Below are 23298 nucleotides of genomic sequence, written 5' to 3' on the forward strand. Positions count from 1 at the left end.
AAAGCAAAAAAAAGGATATGCATTTAATGTTCGCCATCAAATAAAATTTACATACATCCGAACAACTTTTATAAAGGATTTTGTGCAAATGTGAATACATATGTGAATATGAATGTAAGGCAAAGCATTTGGCATTTGGCATTGCATACCTAACATATATGCAAACGTATGCTTACACGTTTATTGGATTGTAAGGTTTACACAAAAGTGAAAACTCATTAGTAATCCTTTCACACAGTGTAATCAATTTCAAAATATTTGCATTTCCTATAAAGAATATAAGAAATATAGTTTATCCTTAACCTTCTGTGCACTTTTCATTGTGATGTCAGCGATGGCGCACAAACACCCGAGGAACGTGAATACATAATGAATTTTAAGAAACGAGTCATACAATTTATGCAAAAATGGGTAATGGCGGTACGTCATGCTGCCTTCGATGAGCCGAGTGTCTGTGATTTTATTGAGGATTTGGCCGCCGAAGTTGAAGCGGATCCTGAACTGCACGAGGAGACCAGTATTATACATAATATATTAACGCAAATGTCACGCTATCAAGATGATCGTAATCAAAATACTGGACAAAAATGGAAATTACCACCCAATGGTCAACCAATTTGTCTATTTAGCGGTAATATGACGCCATCGAAAACAGTTATAAGGCCAGATGATGATAGTAAGTTTGCTTGAGCATTTCCAGCAAATATAACTAAATTTTTTTTACATCGTTTAACTTATTAGTTATATTTCGTGTCTATTGCGCTGACCACACTTATTGCACTCTACGTTTTCCTCTGCATACGACCGCGGAAATAATAAAAGCCTGTGCGGCCGATAAATTGCAATTGAATCGTGGTCCTGAAGATTTATGCTTGGTTGAAATCAAATCGAATGGTGAACGTTCAGTTTTCAAGGATAATGATGTTAGCATACCCACTGGCTTAAGTCTCAATGGACGTCTCTTTGTCTCGACCAAAGATCATTTAGATGCTTTGGTAAATCAATTAAAAATCTCAATGAAATTATTTCAATATTACGATTATCTTATTTCAATTAGACTCCTTTACCCGAACAAGAGGGAGCTACGGAAGCTCCAGAAGTGGATGTCGAAATTTTCAGTACCAAAGAGTTGGCCTATTATATAACAATTTTTGATTGGGATCTTTTCTGGGCAGTACACGAATACGAGCTATTGTATCATACATTTGGTCGACATCATTTCGGAAAAGTAAGTATTAAGAAAAAAATTTAGCAAAAGTGTAAAAAGTGCTTTTTAAATACATGCCGTTAGAAATCCGACAATGGTAAACTTGGCCACTTTTTCTTGGAATATCTTATACATCCCCTCACCTTAACTTCTTGTTAACTTTGCCCGATTCTTGGTCTTTCCTTTCGATGTCAAGTTTTAATTTTTAAACCAAAGATATTTAAGATTAAAGTTGAGCTCTCCTCAAGACAATAGCGATCGCATATTATATATTACATATATAAGGAGCTGCCAGTACACCGAATACTTTCGGGTTGGATTGTCGTTTTAGCTTTTCAATTAACTTCTAAAAAAGCGGTGCTTGTAAAATTAGACAAGAAAGCACCAATCAACCCGTTTCGGCATTGCCAAGGACAACTGCACAAACGGCTTAGTCTAGGGATAAGGGGTCTAACAAATGTATAGGCAAACGAATGGAGGAAGATACGGTTCGCAAATACACTGGTCTATTCATCAATAGTTTGAGAATTGAACGAAACGATGATTAATAACGAATGTACGGATAGTCGAAACGATAGCTGAGCTACTGATGAAGAGACAGAACGAAAAATTAACAAAGGTACAAATGAAGAGGCAAACTTGTTGAAGGCCTCAGGTCAATGGACGGTATATAATAAAGACCGAGAGGTTACAGATTAGACCCGTAGACACACATTTGCTCAATCGATGATTACTTGTATACACAGCCGTGAAGAGTAGAGATAGAGTCATTTGATCGAAACGTTTACGACACGTAGACCGAAATTTCAGTACGAACTTTCTTGATTAGTCACAAATTCTCAATCCCTCTAAGTATGTCCGTCCGTCCGTCGGTGTCATTTCTGCGATAAGCATTCTCCTGCTCACAAAAAATTAAGATATCGCCTTAAAATTTGACAAAATTTATCGAAACGTGTACGACAGAAGGAAACTTCAATCTGAACATTCTTGGTTAGTCCCAAATTCTAAGTATGTCCGTCTGTCCACCGGTGTAATATCTGTAGTAAACATTCTCCTGCTCGCAAATATGAAGACCGTCGTAAAATATGGCAAAATTCATCGAAAAACGCGCGACACCGGGAAGGAAGCTTAAATGTGAATTTTATTGGTTAGGAGCAAATTCTCAATCGACCTAAGCATGTCCGTCTGTCCGCCGGTGTAATGTGTGCGGTAAGCGTTCTTCTGCTCGCAAAAATTAATATCGACTTAAAATTTGGAAAAACGTTTCATGTTTAACTTTTAGCATTGAAAGTGGACGTCCACATTACTGAATTTCCACTAATATTCTCTGAGTAATCCTACAGCGCCTGTACCAAGAAAGACTAAATCCATGACGTTAGATAGTATATTCAAATTTAGTTCTCTGCTTTTTACTTAAATTTTTTTCAAAATAAACGCCGTAAGTATGTAAGACTCAGTCACATCCAGTTATAACTGCCTTGTTGTGCATTGTTGTGTTGACTCCTGATGCGTGTAGCGATGTATGTCCAAAGTATTTGTAAGACAAACATGGCTTTGTTGCTTCTGTAATACACTTCCCTGCTGAGAAAGAGTTTTCTTTTAGATAAAACACTTGATTTATGTACGTATACAACAATGAAAAAAATTACACCAGCTAATAAAAACTTTAATAAAACTATAGATAAATTAAAAAAAAAAATTTTCAAAAAAAAAAAATTTTTATAAATTTTTTTAGCCAGGTTATCGCGTGGTAAGTTTATATAAATTAATCAAAGGAATGCTTCAATTCAATCGAAAAAGAACATTTTATAAAGTTTTCATTTTATCATAAATGTGTGCGTTAATCTTATAAGATTTCTTCTTCCATGTGAGTTAAGAGTTGAAAGCTATTTTTATGAAATTATTATCAAACAAAGTTCAAAATTCGTCTACTCGTTACTTGATTGATACTGATATTATGTTTTCTATTTTTATTCATATTAAAGTCAAACACACACATCTATGCATACATCCTATATCTATCATTCATAAAAAAAATTAATTTTAAATACATGAGAAAATTTTAGATTTTTTTTTATATATATAAATGTTCTCATCGATCGAAGTTGAAAAGATTATGGAATGTATGTTAACCGCCATAGATATTTATAGCTGCGCTCATCGAAGTTCAAAAGATTACGGAATGTATGTTGTACGCCATAGAATTTATTACGAAAAATAAATATACAAGTGCTGCGTAAAGTTGCCTTTATGCAAATTATTTTGCCAACTATGCCGAAATATAATGCTATAGGTCTTGCGCTTTGCATTTTAAATAGTCGAAAGTATTTATGCGAATTTAAATTTTTGGAAACATCATCATAGACCATGCGGAAGTAGAGATATATCAGCAATTATCAATCGATCAAACAATTTCAAAAAACCTATGAATGCCAACGAAAGTTGTGCACAATGAAAGTGATCGAAATTCTTGCTTCTGCTTAAAAAATGAAAAAATATATAAACAAATTGAAAATAACTTTTTTATCGATTGCCAAATTTAAAAACTGAATTATCATGTGGCGGACCTTACACCACTCAACAGTCATTCATATATCGACTTTGCGAAGCAAGATCACATGGGAAGTGGTGGAAAAAGTCATCCGATCCGCACAATTTTCAATAGCGTTCGTCCTTTGGTCATTTCGGCTAAATTTCATCAAAGTATGGCAAAAATTGCATCCTACAAGTTGAAGAAATATATTTACATCACGCAAAAAAATGTCGCCAGCTGTCCTCTTCAAATCTTACAATTCCTAGGTATCATCATTTCTATGTCCGTGTACCACTTGCTAGCAATGCTAGCTCCTACTGAGATAAATATCGATTCGATAACAGCTGATGAGGGTAAATTTGAAAAAATAAGACCAATAACTCGTTTCAATGACAATCGCTCAACACCAGTCCAACGGACACTCAAACTGTAACCGCCTTCATAAAATAAGACCTACTGATGTGGAACACTTGAATAAATTGTTTTTGCATGTGGCACCATCTGATCATGGACTCTCTCTCTCTCTCTAGACGAGCAAAGGGAGATAGAAGCTAAAACACAGAGAGCCATGAAGCCTGTTCCGTCAAAAGATATACAGATTAAGGGTGTAGGCCATGATGAAAACAACTGTAGTTCTAGAAATATATGTAAAATTCCAGGCTGCAAATGATTTTCACGGACTGAGTGCATCAAATGCAAGGTTGCTTTGTCTCACAATAAAAATCGCGATTGCGTTGCTGTACTTCATTCATACATAAAATCAAAATTTCTATAATAGTAAAGGATATAAATACATAACTGTTTATTTGCGTCCACAATAATTGTAGTAATAAACGCATATTGTTGCCATAAGTCTACATACCACTTCTTTCAAGATAAATACTTAATATTTCACGAAATTGTTTGACCGATTGAATCTAATCAATGACCAAAACAAATATATCTGTATTTTTCAATTCTTTTTGACAAAAAAAAAAAAACATTTATTTTATCGAAACTATTATGCCGTTTATGCCGAAGCAAGGAAAGTCATAAAGGAAGTTTTTTTTTGTTATATTTATTTCATGTTTTATAAATTGATGTAATATGTGTGTTCTAAACACTTTTATTCAATTTGATTGCTGTTGTTAAACATTTTGTATGTATGTATGTTTTTTAATTAAAAAAAATTTATTTGAAAGATTTTTTATTTTTCTTGATTTTGAATCTATTTTTTTATTATATCTTTTTTAACACTAGATCACCGCAAATTTGGATGTTTTTTTGAGACGTTTCAATGAACTTCAATATTGGATTGTTACGGAAATTGTAGTCACGCCCAGCATTAGTAAACGTGTCGCATTATTGCGTAAATTTATCAAATTGGCAGCCTAGTAAGTGTGAACGATAAACAAAATTTAAAACTTTTAAGCTTAAACCTAAGTAAATCCACATTCAATCAACATTGCATATATATATATATATATATATATATATGTATATAGTAAGATTTTCCCCCCTCCGTCTGTAACATTTAGAAATATCCATAAAAGACCACATAAAGTATCTTTCCTGACCACCACCGTGCCTGCCGGTATATCGTCCATGGAAAAAAATGATAATAAAAAGTGTAAATACTTTTGATCAGGACCAAATTTTGAATCAATTTAATCGCTTCCATGTGTCTGATGGGTTGCTATTGCAGTGTTCACGAGAATTAAGACAGAGCAAGTAAAAACATTATAGTCGAGCTAGGCCGACTTTTAAATACCTTACATCATATTGTCTAATACAATTCTTTGTTCGCCATAGAACACAAAAATTACATCCTGTTTTTATATTAGCTTAGTATTATGCCCAAGAAGTTCAAAAACTTATATCGAAACGAAGTGGGGAAAGTATAGAGAAAGAGAAACAGATAGGAGGTATTTATTCTAGCTACGACCACGTACAGTCGAGCCGCAATGATATTTGGGCCCTTGGTAGTCGCGACTCTTATTTACCCGATATACGCCAGTTGGGTGCAAAGCAAGACGAGCTCAGTCCCGATAAGTACCTGCAGCAAGCAAAAATCTCTCACTTATAGATTGAAGCATGTACTAATCGAATACTTCGCAAATATTTCTCAAGATCATTTGTGGGCTGATTGTGACGAAAATGTCAATTGTCCCCATCAACCATGAATGCTAGAAAGAATATAACCTTTCATTAAAAACACATCAGCCAAGGGTAACTACGACCAAGTTTGGGCAAACCACATCGAGACTTGAACCCACTAACTTCAACCTGATAGTAGTGGCTTTTATTCACCCAGCTATACGACAGCCTTGGGTACGAAACTAGAAGGAATCATCCTTGATATGTCCCTGCAGACTTTTCTCTACCCAGCTATATGGCAGGCTTGGCCCCGATATGTACCTGCCGAAGCTTTCAACTATAAATTCAACGAAGTCTTGATCGAATGCTTCACGTAAATATTTCGCAAATTTCCCTATTGTTCCCATCAAATATTAATCGTAGAAAGGACATAACTTTTTCAATTATTTTTCCTTGAAACATATTACACAAGGGTAACCACTATTCGTTCTATGGCGAACAGTTTGTTCTCTCACTTATATTTCATTTGAACTCTTTCATTTATTTTGGCTTGTAGTACTGAAGGAAAACTTTTTCGTTTTTCTTTCTTTTTTTTTTTTTTATTCAATTTTTTCATTTTCCTTTGTTTTTTGTTTTGTTTCTTTTTTTTTTTTTGCTTTTTGCTTTTTGCTTTTCTCTTTTCTCTAACTTTAGCTGCAAAGAATATCAAAACTTGAACGCGTTTTTCGCCGTTGTTATGGGATTATCGAACATGGCTGTATCGCGTTTACAACAAACGTGGGATAAAATACCATCAAAGTTTCGCAAACTTTATCAAGAGTTTGAAGCGCTAATTGACCCCAGTCGCAATCATCGTGCTTATCGCGTATTTGTGGGTAAATTACAGCCGCCATTAATACCGTTTATGCCGTTACTGCTTAAGGATATGACTTTTGCTCATGAAGGCAATAAAACAAGTTTAGATGGTTTAGTGAATTTCGAGAAAATGCATATGATGGCTCAAACCATGCGTACTCTACGATTTTGCCGTTCAAGGAGTTTAGGTAGGAGTTTTCAACACGAAATTAAATATTATTTAATAAAAAAAGTTTTCCTTTATTCATAATTAAAAATTTTGTATTTAGGATTGGAACCTCCGTCACCGAAAAGTGAAGGCGACGTACGTCCATACATAAGCTGTTTACGTGTTATTGATAATCAACGCGTACTCACAGCCATGTCCCAGAAAATTGAACCAACTCGCAAATTATAAATATAAATATAAGTAAAATTTAAATAAAAAAAAAAAAAAGTCAGTAATAATTTCCCATTCCAATTTTTAATTTTATAAAAATATTTGTAATCTTTTATTTTATTGTTTAGGAGCAAAAAAACAAAAATATATTTCATATATAAAATTCGAATAGAAAATAATTAAGATAATCGTAAATGTGGATCTAGAATTGTATGTAATGTATGTCTATTGAAGTTATACAGCTAAGAACTAAAAAAAATATTTTTTATATATATGTGATAAATAAATCGCTGTCTCTCTCTCTCTCTCTTCATTTCCTATATATTCGGTATTTAAATATACATTTTTTTAGAAAAGATATTCTCTTGATTATTAAATAGACTTTTTTTTATATTTATTTATATAAACACATTTTGTAGGCACATTTTTTTTTTTTAACTTTATAATTCACAATATATTAAATATTAAATATTTATTGCATTTCTGCTTATGAATTAAGAAATTTTTGTATTTATTTTTTTTTACTTCTGAAGCATTTCTTTTTTTTTTTTTTTTGCCTTTGGAAAATATAATCATTTTATCTTATACTGCTTTACAAACAAACAAACTTATTTTTTTTCTTTCGTACGGAACATGAAGACCAAAAAGTAAAAATAAACAATAGACACGCATTCCACGCAGTTAACATTAACTTGGAGAAGTTTTTTAAAGATTATGTAAATATTATTTTTATTTTTTATTTTTCAACTTCCACGTACACATTTTCTTTAAGCTTTAAAAAAATTGAAGTGTGCCCTAACAGCCAAAAGAGTAGAACAACTTTCAAAATATTCGTTAATTTACTTAAGCAATAGTGTATAGTCACAACATTTTTCTCAATCTTTCATTAAAAAAAACAGTGGCCCTTTCATTTGTTTTAGATCCATTCAGCCTGCACACAAGCAGACAAATAAAAGTTGATCAACCACAAGTTGGTCATCCATTTATCCCCCTTAGTCTGTGTTCATTCGCTTACTTGTCCATGCGCCCTTCTATCATTTTATTTATCTGTCTTGTCTTTCGCTTGTATTGTATAGTCCTTCCGTCCGCATTTTTACACATTTACTAGCCGTCCATTTGCTTGTACACCTGAATGTGCATATTGCTATCCATCTACCTGCCTTTTGCGCCAGTCTGTTTGTGTGTAATATATAAGGCGACCACCCGAGATTGCAAAGGTTGACAGACATCTCCTGCTGATAGCCGCATATCAAGTTAAAACATTCCGTGAGCAAACACATTTCCTTCAGGTACAGTGTTGCAACTTGCGATCAGATATTGATGCAATATGACTGCCAACACAGTAAGTGCATCCTGCAAGCTACGCCAAATATTATCCACCAGCCTGCTACCGCATGTATGCAATTTTTTTCTTATACCCTTGGAGGCTTATCCATTTCGTCAAAGCGTTTGCAACAAACGGAAGGCAGAGATATTCTGAGCTGAATATATCAATATCCAATACTGAATTGATCCTTGCATATCTGTTCGTCGGTCCATTTGTCTGCCAGCTCTTTATTGACCTTTCTTTTTCCTTTCTTTTTTTTAATATAATTGCGGTCAGAAGGAAGTGTGGAAAAGGAGAAAAAGATAGGGAGTGATCACAACGTAGTGAATATGTGCCAAATCGGCAAATGTTATGCTTTCATCAACTGAGCACTTCCTACTTCCACTTTGATCCCTTCCTGGGACCAAATATGCTCTACCACAATGAGAGTTGAACGTGCGAACGCTTGATAGCCTTCCTGTGTTAAACTATGAATCGGTACAAAATAATTGAGATATCGGTTTCAAATTTAATAAAAATGATAAAAACTCTTGCATGCAATAGGTCAAATCAGTCACAGGGCACGCCCATAGGTCACTATAAATTAAAGGCATCTCTACTCTTAAGAGCAACCAAGTTCGTTTTTGCTCATCGCTCCTAAACTAGGGCAGATACAGCATTACAAGTTTTCATGCATATGCCACAGATAAGGCAAGGCATCCGTAGGAAAATGGACAAAATTTCATTTTTGCCTCCCTAGATAAAGGGGATGAATGCAATCGAATGTTTTTTCTTATTTATTTTTTGATACCCTGCACCACTTTTGATGCATCGATCTATTAAGATTGAAGTGGCGTAAAGCATTTAATGGCCGGGCTGGGTACACTAAAATGTTTCTACTTGTTTCTTTTTTTTTTTTTAGAATACTTTTTTTATTATTTGATTTCTTCGCAAATAACACAACACAACTAATAGCAATAAATAAACGTTAGAGAGAACTTAAATGTTAACATTAAAATTTTTATTATATAATATATATATATATATATATATACATTAAGAAGAAAAAATACAAAAAAAAAAAAACCAATAAACAAATAAGTAATCAAAATAAAACAACACTGGTGAGGGACCTTGATAGTTATTAATAATAGAAAAAAGTCAAATGAAATTTTAAGAGAAATTTCAAAAAACAAAAACAACACGAAGGAGAGATAAAGCAAACCATTTTCTTTAACAATTCAATAAATAAGACAAGAAAATTATTATTATTATTATTATTATTATTATTATTAAATAAATGTGGTAGTGATTAGAATAGAGAAAAATTCTTTACAGTTTATGCCACAAACAAAAAGGGTCTCTCGTTAAACTGCTCACTATATATATATTCTTACATTCTTTACAACAACAACAACAATCTAACAAAAGTTTCCAACTAAGCCGTAATCCAAAACACTTTCCGCAATATAAGGTTTCTTAATATAAACGAATATTTTTTATATTGGAACAACAACAAAAAAATTGACAGAAAAAAAACAAAAAAAACATTTACTTTAAATAAAATAAATAAATAAAATTTTTAATCTTTAAAAAGCAACTAACCAATAACGACAACCAATACAGAAAAGCCTTTCCTTAATTACTTTATTTACTTGATAATGTTATATACCTTTTAAACGTCCAACGCATGATGGGAAAAACCAATGAACAAGAAAACGCCTAAAACTAAAAACCGTTTATTAACAAACAAAGCATAATACAAATAAACTTCTATTCACAACAACAAGCATACTAAAAATAAGAAAAGGGAATTTTTCGCATCTTAAAAATTTTTTTAGCTTAATTAGGAGTTAAATGTTAACTTGAAACGAAAAGAAAAAAAAAATAATATAACAACAAAATCAAAAATTATAATAGAAAATATATTTTATTAATATTCTTAAATTTTTTTATGCATGATGTACAAATAAAATCTTGAATATATTGTTAGATATATCTATATATATATATATATATATATATGTGTGTGTGTGTGTGTGTGTATACATCAAGAACGAAAAGTAAATATGTGCGAAAATTAATAACAAATAACAAAATTATATAAGAAAAATCTTCTTGATACATCGGCGATAAACTAATGTCCGGCAATAGTCTTTACTTCTAAACAATGCGAAGACAAAATGTCATAATTATGCGCGGGATGTATCTTTAATTCATATTTTATCCGTTCAATAATTCCTAAAATCCCCATAAATTCTCATGCTTGTCCAATTAGCAGGAAAAGGTGCAATCATAATAGAAATGTTCTCACATCAACATCATAGGTAATAGCTTTGCAAGTCCAGTTAAGACTAATTAGCGTAATATTCCCAAATAGAGCCATGTAAAATGGACGAGATTTTACAGAATGAACGACGTAAGCAATATGGTTTGACACCTTCGCGTCATATTAGGAAAGTCAAAGTTGCAAAAATATGCGTCTATACATAGGCTACTACGTAGTTCCATAAACATTAAGTGAAATTCCATTTCGATGTGGAACTTTCTGATTTACAAGAAATGCCTATAGCAGGGAAAACCTCTCAAATGTACCCAAAGAAAATTTTAGGGACTCTAGAGCTAGCTGTCGATTACTGACCCGCTGCTATAGCTGCCAAAAAGGTACGCATTTCTCTTATTATCGGATGAAAAATTGCTGTCAAAATGTCGAGAACAATAAATTGGCAACTGGCCTAGGTTCAGATTGTTTTAAGCAACCATCATCAAGACATCGCCCAGTTACTAACGAAATCAAGATTTGCTGCAAATGTTGTCATATATGATAGGGTCATTACATATTAAGACGGATCTCTATGAAGCATATATCTCTCTATTAAATTTTTGAAATCGAAAGACAATAATAATTTAAGATATGACGCGTAAAACTTATTGTGGTCGTTGTTTAAAAACCGGCCGATATGCTTACCGTGTCATTTTGTTGAACATTTCGATAATTTTGTTTTTTCTCATCCTGACAACTCCGGACTCCGACTTCAACTTACAGCTCAAGCAGGCCAAATCCCCTTTAGGTCAAAATTGAGGTATTAGATAGACATCACTGCACTCAAAGAGAAAGTGATGGTCCATATCCTTCAGTATTTTAGTACCCACCTAAACAACGGAGATACTTCTATTTCCTTGAGGGTTCTTATAAGATCTTCATATTAAACTGGTGGATCCTTTGGCATCATTGGTAAGAGGAGCAACAAGGTTCCCATCATTAATGTTTACTAACTTAAACTTTTAATAAAAGTTTTGGCGACTTCAAAATCTGTCTCTCAGAATTGAAGACTAAGGCTTAAACTAAGATCAGGTTATTCTCAGTGTTTGTTATTAGTCGAAAGGCGAGTCTGGGGTTCCCTCGTAAATTCATTCGAATTTATCAGCCATTTGACTGATGACGTCTTTTAGTACCGAACACTATTGATCGAACGGAAATATCACTTTTAGTGCTCAGGAAAACTTGATGCCAAGATAACACTTGCCTCGTTGGGATCTTACTGCATTTTTTTTGAAATCTCCAAAAATCTCGCTATCGTCTGAGGAGAGCCGGACGATGTATTCATTGGGTAAGTGACGAAAGTCAGCTAAAACTTACAACTAGATTCCGGAAATTTGGTTTACTACTAGCCTAGTGTTTGCTAACATGATACACTACCCAAGAAAACTTCAATCTTTACGTCCTTCATCAACGTTATTTACAGATTATTATCAGTCAAGCCATATTATGCGCTTTATGCTCGTCCTTAGTAAGAGTAAGAAATACATTAATTTAATATTGAAGAGCGAGAGATAGGAAGGTGACCGCAGCCAAGCGGATGTTTACCTAATCTGTGCGTCTTCACCGACTGCGCACACGCTGTAACTATAACCAAAGTAAATTCATCTCTGTTGGGCTTTGAACAATGACTTGCTAGTCGCGATTCTTGCCTATTCGGCTACAGATGCGGACAACTGCACTGTTGTTGTAAATTGTAAAGTAATCCAAATTCCGTTGTCTCTTTATTGCTGGATTCGGCAAGTTCTGGTTTCCTTATTATTAGATAATGTCATGAAAGTGCCAATCATGATAAGTGTCAATACCATCGCTCACAAATGACGCTAGTGAGTGCATACGGATATCATTGCTTTTATAATCTGCTAAAAGTATTTTGCACATATTTATTTCTTATAAAGAAGCAGAAGAGATCTTTACGTGACTTAATCGGACAATCCTCAAAATCAAATTTCAAAACCTACTACATATATACATTCATACATGTATATGTTAATCAATAATCAAAGAACAGAACAGAAAGTGTAAACACACACAACATAAAGCATAAAAGTCTCGAAAAAGCAATTTTAATCTAAACTATTTTTTTTTTCTTTTTTTTGTTTTAATCATATAAAAATAATAAGAAAAAGCTCACTGTAAGAAAATAACTCCAATTATTGTGTAAGAAAATAAGAACTTTAAGAGATAATTATCGAAAAGATTTGAATTAAAAAGATTAAATAATAATATAAATAAATCTGTAACAGCAATTTTTAGCAAAGCATGCAAACAAAGAAACAAATCAAGCATACTTTAAAGTATTTAATATTTAAATATATAAAAATGTAATGTGAAAAATTTCATTAGAGAGTCTTTTCTTCCTTTTCGTTGTAGTTATTTTCAAATTTTAACAAATAAAATGTGGTGTTAAAAAAAAATTATTGAAGAAAAAAATTTTATTACAAAATTTCTTACTCCCGAGACAGCGATGCGCACCATATCTTGGAGATACCCTAGAGATCTATCAAAAACATTACAACTGTTTTGTTTTAAATATAGTTACAATATGATTATATTGAAGATGTCACCGACAATTTGCAAATTTATTGACAACTAATATATCCACCTAATGTTTTCATCATCACTGCCTGAGCAAACTTGAGAGAAATCAATGGCGACCAGGAATCAATTTTCCGCTTTTAAAGTCGAATGCGCAATTGTGTCGACCATTTGTTCCATCAATGTTATTTTGTTAGTTTATGCGAGAGAGTCGAGTGCTGTTGAGTGGAACGAAATTTTTTTAGTCGAGACAAAAACAGCGTTGTATTTGCGATATGTTTGAAGCGTGATTAACAATATACGTAAATGGAAATAAATGAAAAGTAGAAGAAGAACATAAATAATCAAATAAGCAAAATAATAATCCAAATAAATTATTTTTAATTTATCTTTATACCCTACACCACTTTTGATGCAAGGTAAATTAAGTTTGTGCGGACATATGTAACACCGAGAAGGACTTGAGATAGACTTTTCTTTTTTTATACCGATCGATTCGAAATATCATTTTGAATCGATCTAAGCCTGTCTGTCCGTCTGATGTCTGTCCATGTAAATTTGTGGTCAAGGCGCTATTTTTAAGATATCTTAGTATACTGGCACGTTTTGACCCAAAGACGATAAGCCTTAATTTGAAAAACAGTCCAACTTTTGAATTTCGCGATAAAAATCGCTGAGTAAGACACATTACACATTCTGAAGTGGTGTGAAACATTCGAATTGGGTGGAGTAAGCTTTTAAATCCTCTACCATGGAAACATTCATAGGGACCTGCTGAAAAGGTGTTATTCTCAATAATTCTTGCTGAAAATTCTTGCATAATAATTTATTTTTAAAAGATTCTTGTCAAAGTCGGAAGGAAGTCTCGCCCCCGTTTCCTCTTTTAAGGTCGTATCACCAGAACGAAATTTTACAAACCAACCCTTTACAGTATACGGTGCATATTTTTTCAGCTGTCGCCTTAGCGCTATTGCCTTATTTAAATTCCCAAAGCTTTCCATTTCAGAAGGTAAAAAAACAGTTGAATGCATCATGCCCCACATCAAACAGTTGATAGAGGACTACTTTACTTTGTTATGAAAGACAAAGTTTTTTGTGTAGCAATTCAATGGGATTCTACTAAGCAGTCATTTCGGCCTGAGTAGACTTTTAAAAAACCGATTTACGCTTATATTCGATTTACACAATTTTCTATAAAAAATTTTAATTTTGCGCATCAATGACAGGCGTAAGGGCCCAACTTGTCAAGAGGAAAGTTGGTGTACTAATCCCTAATTTTTTCTCCCCTCTAAGTAGATGTTTTTCTCATCACAGCCATTCTTCTGGCAAACTCCCCAACCATCTAGAATATCGGTAGTCACCCGCTTGACCTTTTTACTAAGCAGTCACATTCTATGGAAGATGATCAAAGGTTTCCGCGCTATTGAGGGTGGGTGGCAGTGAAATAACAATACGAAAGTGTGTTTGGCATTATTGAACGCATACATTGAAAACTCGGCTCATATTCCCAAGCCACAAAAAGTATTTCCCCACCCACAAAAGTATTTCATAAATATTTTAAATGGCAACGAACTCAACAATTCAGTGACATTTTCTTTTAACGAATTTTTTCATATGCAAGTTATGTTATCGAGAGCTTCCGTCAAGACCAAATAAACAAAGCAGTCACATATGTTGGAAACATTGTATAGAAAGCTTAACGCAATTAAACCATACGAAAGCTTTGACCAGATAAACCAGGCGATGACTAACACATAAAAAAAAATTTGCAATAGAAATAGTGGAAAAAATAACAATTTAGATGAAAACGAAAACAAAAATTAAGAAAAAACAAATAAAAACAAATATATAAAAATTAAATAGTTTTGTCAGTTTGTATTGCGCAGGAGAAATGTCTAACTTAGCGCCAAGTGTTCAATTAAATAACGGCCAAAGGATGCCAACTGTTGGTTTAGGTACTTGGCAGGCACTAAAAGATCAAGCTGAACGGGCCGTAACGGACGCCATTGATATCGGTTATCGTCTTATAGATACCGCTTTTGTTTATGGAAATGAAAGAGAAATTGGTCGCGCTATAAATAGAAAGATCGCTGCTGGTATCATTAAGAGAGAGGATATATTTGTGACTACCAAACTTGATAGCAGGCATCATACACCCAAATTGGTAGAACGGGCTTGCCGAGAAAGTCTTCTAAAATTATCTCTAGATTATGTGGATCAATATTTAATACATTTTCCAGTTGGTGAAGGATTTGTCGATTACTTGGATACCTGGAAAGCAATGGAAAAGCTAGTAGATGTAGGCTTAGCTAAAGGTATTGGTCTATCTAACTTTAATGCGAAACAAATAGATCGGATTTTGGAAAATTGCCGAATACGACCTGTTGTGAATCAGGTTGAATGCCATCCTGGTTTTAATCAGAAAAAACTCATCGAGTTTTGTCGTAAAAGAAATATTACGATCGTGGCGTATTCACCTCTCGGTCGACCAATACCTGCAGAGAAATGGCCACCATTTCTTAATGACAAAATTGTTCAAGATATAGCTAAAAACCATAGCAAAACGCCAGTACAAGTATGTCTGAACTATTTACTGCATTTGGGCGCCATAGTGATACCGAAATCTGTTAACCGAGACCGTATCGCGGAGAATTTCCGTTGCTTTGATTTCCAATTAAATCCGGACGAGCTTAAAATCATGGACGATTATGATACGGGGGAACGTTTAATAACGTTTCCTGGTATGTGCAATCATAAATTTTATCCGTTTAACGATGAATATTAAAATAAGTTTAAACGTTATAAACAAGCAGACTCGAGTATTGCATACATATTACACCATTTAGCCTAATACTTTATTATGTTATACATTTACACTCAAAATTTTACATTGTTCCTTAATCTTTCATTGAGAGATCCAAGAAATATACGTATTAATGCCAAACGTAGCGGAGAGAATTTATTGGTTATATCATTACTGTGCTCTAACTTTAATATCAAGTTGCAAAAAGTTAAACTTTTTTGGTTATTTTTTATATGGGAACAGGTGTAACAAGTTGCCCCATTCAATGCAGATGCATGAGTACAAAAATTAAAAGTTGTTAGCTTTGCCGATATAGGTTCAACAAACATGTAAGAAAAACAAAACTTAGCATAGTATTTAACGGTGTTTTTATTGAAAACTAATTTTATTTCTCTGGACTTCTAAAATAATTCAATGTTGGAACACCAATTGTTGCTACTCTTCCATCTAAATCTACTTTTCTTTCACAAACAACACGAACGAGTTTGATGAATGAGATCATTGAGAGCAGGAGGTAAGCCAACTTAAGTCCAATAGTGTTACATTGCGTGACCTTGGGGACAAGCTCGCATACGCATCTTTGGTCGTTGAACTTTTCTCGTAATAAATCGATGGTGCCATGAGATGAGATATATGGCATGTTACAACATTTTATTGAAGCTACATACCAGCAAAGTCAGAATCGTCTAATTTTTGACAAATGTTTTCCTAGCGTTCTCCATTGGCGGTAACTGTAATGCAATTTCACATGTTCAAAAATTGCATTTTCGGCCTACAAACCGATCTCGAAAGTTATTATTGTACTCGTGCAAGTCCTTTAGGCATGTCAGATGTACTTTCTTCACACCAAAGGGTCATTCTTATTTGCGAAGCTACGAAGTAACCGTGGGCTCTTTGCTTTCGCAATAAATTTTCATATTTTCTGTAGGTTATCTAAGTATGTGTTTAGATACCTTACTAAGATTAATTTATATTTACTTCTTTGACGACGAATATTTATTCCTTAGCGTAGAAGCAGATGTCTACGCAATCGAAACATGTGTGGCGGATCTGCATATACTAAGCCAGTCCAGGCGCTTTAAAGTCCCGTAAGGGGTGAATCATAACATCTACGCTTGTGGTGGAATGCCGTCGGACACTAAATGAGATAGACTAGTAAAATGGAGAACGATACATACACAAGGCCCAAATAGAATATTGAAAAAGAAATTTAATCCAAATTTCAATCAGAAGTACGTTTTATTTACCTTTACTTTCGGATCCCCAAAATGGGTAACCAACCAATGGTTAATGTGGCTTATCTTCAGCCCAAAACAGGATAATGTAATTAAATTTGATCAAGAACAAGCGAAGAAAGGGAAAAAGATAGAGACATGGTCGCTCTTACTTGGTGGTCATACATTAATTTTAAAGAAGATTACTATTCGGCTTCATTTGGCAAATGACTTCAGTTTTAGTCTCATAGGAACATTCGCTAGGATTGTCTTAGATATGACCGCGTAATCACTGAAGGGATGTTTCCTATACCTGTAAAACGTGTTGATTGCAAAGACCTGGCGAATATGGGAGGGAAAGAAATAGGGATTGGCCGCAATGAAGTGGGTGTGTGAGATTCAACCGCACGAACACTGGCTTGGTAATTGCGATTATCACCTATGCAGTTACTCTAACGGAAAAAAAGTATTAAAACGATATTCTTCTTCTTCTTTTTATTATTTCCTACCATTGAAAATGTACTAAAAAATAATTTAACGAATTGTGAACTGTTTGAAAATATTCGAAGATGTAAAAAGTATTAATAAAGCTTTTGAAACAATGCCTGCACCTATCAAGGAGTACAAATCGTATGTGTATCGAAGAATTTTATTATAAAACGATTTACACTCACTAACTAATCATTAGTTGTGAAAACTGCCAATGGCAATGTCAAAGAATAACATTTTGAAATATAAAATAACAATACGAAAATATAACTTATGTGGCTTGAGAGAGAGCAAAAATGTCCAACTTAGCGCCTTGCGTTGTTTTGAGTCATGGCCAAAAGATGCCGATTGTTGATTTAGGGACTTGGAAATCGCCAAAAGACAAAACCGAAGAAGCTATAAAGCATGCTATCCTCTTATAGATACCGCTTACGTCCGTGACAACGAGAAAAAGGTCGGTCGTGCCATCAATGAGAAGAACGCGACTGACATCATTAAGAGAGAGGATATATTTGTGATTACCAAACTTGATAGCACGCATCATACACCCAAATTGGTAGAACGTGCTTGCCGGCTTGCTTTTCTTCTAAAATTATCTCTCGATTATGTGGATCAATATTTAATACGTTTTCCAGTTGGTGAAGGATTTGTCGATTACATGGATACCTGGAAAGCAATGAAAAATCTAGTAGATCCGGCAAAGAAATATTGTGATCGTGGCGTATTCGCCTCTCCGTCGACCCCGTCCACAAGATAAGTGGCCACCGTTTATTTACGATAAAACTGTTCAAAAATTGGCAGAAAGTTTTAACAGAACTCCGGCGCAGATATGATTGAACTATTTATTGAATTTTGAGTGTCGTCGTTATACCGACAAGTGTTAAACGAGACCATATCGAAGAAAATTTTAAATGTTTCAATTTCAAATTACGTGACAATGATATTGAAATCGAGGATAGTTATCATACTGGAGAACGTTTAATAACGTTTTTCGGTTCTCACAGCCATAAGTTTTATTCATTTCACGATGAATACTAATATGAAAAATTTGAGGTATTTATGTACATTTATTTATTTAAAGAATTTTTTCCTTTTTATATAACTAAATTTTGAATAAAAAATCAATATATTTCGATTAATATAAAAAATTATTTACAATTGACAATAAATATTTAATTGTAGTTGTAATTATTTATCGTAAAAACATCAATGATATTTGTGATTAATTGAGTCTAGGTCCCTTCAATTAGGTCCTTTAAGTGAATCTACAGATTCGGACAGATGTTTCACACAAACTTATTTTTACGAAAAATCTTTAGTTTGACAGTTAACTGTTGTAAGTCGTCAAAGGCTCAAAGATAAAGATAAGAAGAAAGGAAAATATCTTCACGGGATCGAAAGTTATAGAGGATGACTTAAAAAAATTGTCCGTTTTTCGAGAATTTTTGGGGTTTTCCCAATTCGTGGGCGCCCATTTTTAGAAAATGAAAGGCATATTCATTCCATCTGTGGTTAACACTCTCCTGGTCGAAAGGATGAAGCAATCGGCTTCAAATCCAGCGAAAACATTACCAGTTTTTGCATGCGGGTTGGTGTTGAAAATAGGACAAATCCGTGAAGGGATACGACCGCAGTGCAAGTTGTATTGAAATCCAAAAAAGTTGAATTTTGTTGTGTTTTAATAATAAATAATCGGTGGAAGTTGTACTGAAACCCAAAAAAAGTTGGAATCAGCTTTGTTTTGATAGGAAATAATCTTTCTTGCGTAAAAATTTGTAAAAAGTAAGAAATATGGAAGCGACCGCAGCCTAAATTTTTGGTGTAAATTTTTCTTAGAAATTTTTGGTGTAGGTTTTCTTTAAACGAAAATCAGAAGAACTTTTCGGTTAGGTTGATTAAATGCTTCCCGTAATGGCTAATGGTTTTCTCATTTCGAATTCACCTACCAGGCACCAAAAAATAAAAGAAAAAATAAAATTATGTTGGGTTAAATTTGGTCGACTGGGTGTGTGCCCAAAGGGTATATAATCTGGTACCAAATATAAAAACAATTTCGTCTTTTGTTCGTTACTTATAAACTATAACAGATAGAAATGTCTGCGTATATTCTATGGGCATTCTGCAGCATCGGTATACAGAAATGCAAAAAAGCAGTCACGCCCACATTGTGTCATATATGATTTTTTCACTTCATTGAAGTTTTCTGCATATTACTCATAAGATAAGAGAGAATATTGTACATTCCTCACATATCATGTAGTATTCCAATTCACCTGTTAATTCCAATGTAGATATAGTGCACCTCAAAACTTGCAGAACTCGTTTTTCTTTAGCAATACAATCAATTGGGTATCAAAGAAAAGAACTGAAAGAGTAGAACGGCTATAAAAAACTCAGTCGCGGGCGAGTGCAATTTTCCTACTTGTTAAAGTTCATTTTTCTAATCGATCAAGGAATGCTGAAGCTAAAGTAGGTATAAATTGCAATGTTCCTGAGTTTTTTCAAAAAAAATTTTTTTTTCTATTCCATCTTTGAATTTTACCCCGTATGTAAAACTCAAAGTTTATCTTATACGTAAACGTACATGGGTGCAGTTGTACTCAGCTCGATTTCAAACTATAAACGATTTTCGAGCAGGAGCAACTTTTCCCAAAAGACGACGTGTAAGAATACGCCAAAAAACAATTATAACCGCATCGTGAGCTTTAGGAAAAATTGGGAAATACTGGAAAGCTTTTGTAATCGCAGACAAATTGTATGCAAAAGTTCAGTGGAAACTACCTCAACTGAAATACTAGGCGTTTGCATGCATTTTGATCAATTTGCGCCTGAAAACGGCGTTCATTGGAAAAATATAGTTCAATAAATATTAATCAAAATATTTTCCATCATTTTCTACAACTATGTCCCGTCCTTCTGGGAACATGGCGATGCCATGTCGAAAGAACGATATTGGCAACGATCCATTCATCGATCCATTCATCGATCCATTTCCGCACTTCTTTAGTATTTCGGAATCGGTGTCGATGCGGACGGCTCTGGACTAACCCGCGACTTCTTCAGGCTGAGATTGTCACTTTTTCCACTTTTCATTGCCAGTACCCATAACCTACAGAGACAAATCTTCTTTGTTTTCCTGGCAAGCAATGAGGCCGCGATGTTGAAACAGTTCCAAATAGCGTTTTCAGTCAATTCGTGTGGTAGCTATTTTCCTTTTCATATATCTTTCCCATTGCCTGCAAACATTTAGAAAAAGTTGATTCGTCAACTGCGAAGCTGGTCGCAAGTTCTTTGAGAGGTTTTCAATAAGTCTTGCAATTCCTTGTCTTTAAACTTTCTTGATCCGCCAGCCCGCTTTTTGTCATTGACATAACAATAACAAACTTTTAAACCGTCGAAAACGGACTGGCTTCGGCAGCAGATATCTTCAAATCAAGCAACAAAAGCAAAATTCCCTGGTTAGCGTCTGTATACGCTGATTAACTCAGTAATAATAAGTGGAAAAGCGTTATTTTATGTAAAGAAATGTCAAGGTCATCGAATTTAATCTTTGTGTACACTGATATTTTACATTACTCTGTCATTTTCACAAATAGATGTCGTTGATCAAAATATATGCAATCGTCTGTTACAAAAGAGCTTACCTACTAATTAGAAATAGTTATCTATATATGATTATAGCTAATAATGAGCTGGGTCTGCCAATTCCATATATTTTTTAATACAGCTTTTGATTTGTAAAATCGTGACATAGATTATAGCTTATTCTTAGATGAGTACACCTATTCGGAATGCAAATTAGTTCGGTCCGGTTCGGTAAAAGAGATTGCCATTAGTACTATAGAATAGAGTAATAAAACTTCTTATCTTTAAGCAACTGTAAAATTTATCACACTAAAGCGTATTTACATAGTTTCTTGGAACTTTGAATAGACGTGGTTTCGTGTCATTCACATAAATTGCCGCAAAAGTTGCTGGACAGTATAGTGCATGCCGAAGATAATACTTTGGCAGTTGTCTATGACCACGAACACTATTCTACGAATGACACAAAGCACACTTTTACTATCCTTCTTAGTCAAAATATGGCCAAATTCCAAACCGTCCACTCAAAAAATAATTTATACAAAAGTTTTTCTTCGAAGCAAGAAAAGTGAGCGCGTTGCATTCGTGAAAAGCTTGGAATATCGGATATGAACTGCCCATAATTTCGAAAATGATCAACTTAGCAATTATGTCCAAATCCAAAATGGAATCAAGCAAAATGAGCAGCAAAAATATATGAGAAAGATTTGCTCCTTAATTACTTATTACATAAGCAATTGTCTTTTTTAGGTTTTAAGTTTCATAAATTTAAACCTTTTCTGTAGATACGAGTTGCTTCCCATAAGTAGAAGTGGTTGCTCCAGCATTTTGAGTGTCAATGGGCGCTTAAGGAATGATTCGTTGCTTTGATTTTTTTTTTATTATTTGTGGACAGACCAACTCAAGAAAAAGGTTGCAAAAAAAAAAAAAATTTCCTTCCCAAGGTCCCTAAAAAGAAACTTAAAATTTCCCCAGAATTTATGAGGGCATGAATGTCAATGTTTAACTTTTTGGAGACAAAAAGCACGTTTTGTTAGTTAGGGAGCTTTACTTAGCTTTTGCGAAGCTTTTTAGGCCTACCGGAAAATTTAAATTGTAAAGAAATTTACTAACTTTTTGTACTCATGATGTGATGGCAATTTTTTCTTGGTTTTTTAGGAAAAAAAAAACCAAAAACAAAAACATTTCGAAAAATCGTTTTTCTTGTTATAAATTTGAATAATTTTTACAATTCCTTTTTGTTAGCTTTTGTTCAGATTAAAAACCCTAATGGTTTTTCCCGTAAAAAAACGCACCGACAACCCCGTCTTTCCTTTGCTTCTAAGAAAACCCTTTATGCTGCGTACGAAGCGCAACTGAAATGAATGAAATCGTCTTAAAAGTAAATATGATGATTTATAGACTAAAGGGGCCAATAAACAGGAAAAATAGTAATTTTAAAAAAACGCATAAACAGCGTTACCATTTTAAATTTTTAGTATAGACAGGGTTTCTTTCACGCAATGACATCGCTAGCAAGAGAGTAATTACGTATCTGAAAGTCAGCGTATGTTTTCGATTTTCGGTTGATTTCGCATTGCGTATGATAGCATTGGTTGATGACTGATGGTTTTTTGCGATTACGTAGACACAACAGTCATCAAATACAATCTCCCATAGTTGCCAAATTACATGTGGATTGCATTCATAGAGTAAAACAAAATTTACTGGCGAGAGAAATTTGAGTTCGCCTTTAAGATTTTTACAGAACTTTTTTGTTTGGGTAAATAAGCCACTTTTCTTATTGATTTCATTAGAATCGTCATCATTGCGGCGGTGAGGTAAACACACACAAACGCAAAAGTGTGCATATCTATTGGTTTAAGATATAATACATTTGTTAGCTTAATCAATTGAAAATCTGCACTAAAAATTACTTCTCCATTCTTTTCGCCTTTTTTCATTTGATATATAGTGAGCATATAATTAATTTTTGAAAATTAATTTCTCAATG

The 23298-nt window shown here is 33.7% G+C and overlaps 2 protein-coding genes and 1 pseudogene across 5 annotated transcripts in view; all 3 read left to right on the forward strand.

The window, feature by feature from the left end:
* Nucleotides 1-7089, forward strand: part of LOC119636601 (rap guanine nucleotide exchange factor 4) — a 114205-nt gene extending 107116 nt beyond the window's left edge. For 3 of the 4 annotated variants that reach the window (XM_038032068.1, XM_038032070.1, XM_038032069.1), the window contains 6 exons: nt 315-676; nt 742-995; nt 1058-1228; nt 4980-5113; nt 6510-6859; nt 6941-7089. In XM_038032068.1, coding sequence (XP_037887996.1) covers nt 315-676; nt 742-995; nt 1058-1228; nt 4980-5113; nt 6510-6859; nt 6941-7068 — 1399 coding nt within the window. In that variant the 3' untranslated portion in view covers nt 7069-7089. Of the gene's footprint in view, nt 1-314; nt 677-741; nt 996-1057; nt 1229-2942; nt 4577-4979; nt 5114-6509; nt 6860-6940 lie in introns of those variants that run through there. The other variant, XM_038032072.1, reaches the window with a different exon arrangement.
* A 7894-nt stretch (nt 7090-14983) lies between these two features.
* Nucleotides 14984-16305, forward strand: LOC119636558 (1,5-anhydro-D-fructose reductase-like). The gene has a single exon (XM_038031959.1). It carries the CDS (start codon nt 15106-15108, stop codon nt 15997-15999), a length of 894 nt encoding a protein of 297 aa, XP_037887887.1. The 5' UTR covers nt 14984-15105; the 3' UTR covers nt 16000-16305.
* A 1711-nt stretch (nt 16306-18016) lies between these two features.
* LOC119636372 lies at nt 18017-18758 on the forward strand (annotated as a pseudogene).
* Nucleotides 18759-23298: the final 4540 nt, after the last annotated feature.

This window comes from Glossina fuscipes, unplaced genomic scaffold (genome assembly GCF_014805625.2).
Source record: "Glossina fuscipes isolate IAEA_lab_2018 unplaced genomic scaffold, Yale_Gfus_2 28, whole genome shotgun sequence".
Classification (NCBI taxonomy): domain Eukaryota; kingdom Metazoa; phylum Arthropoda; class Insecta; order Diptera; family Glossinidae; genus Glossina; species Glossina fuscipes.

Coding starts and splice junctions, on each gene's coding strand:
- LOC119636558 (XM_038031959.1), top strand. CDS start 15,106: ATGTCTAACTTAGCGCCAAGTGTTCAATTAAATAACGGCCAAAGGATG.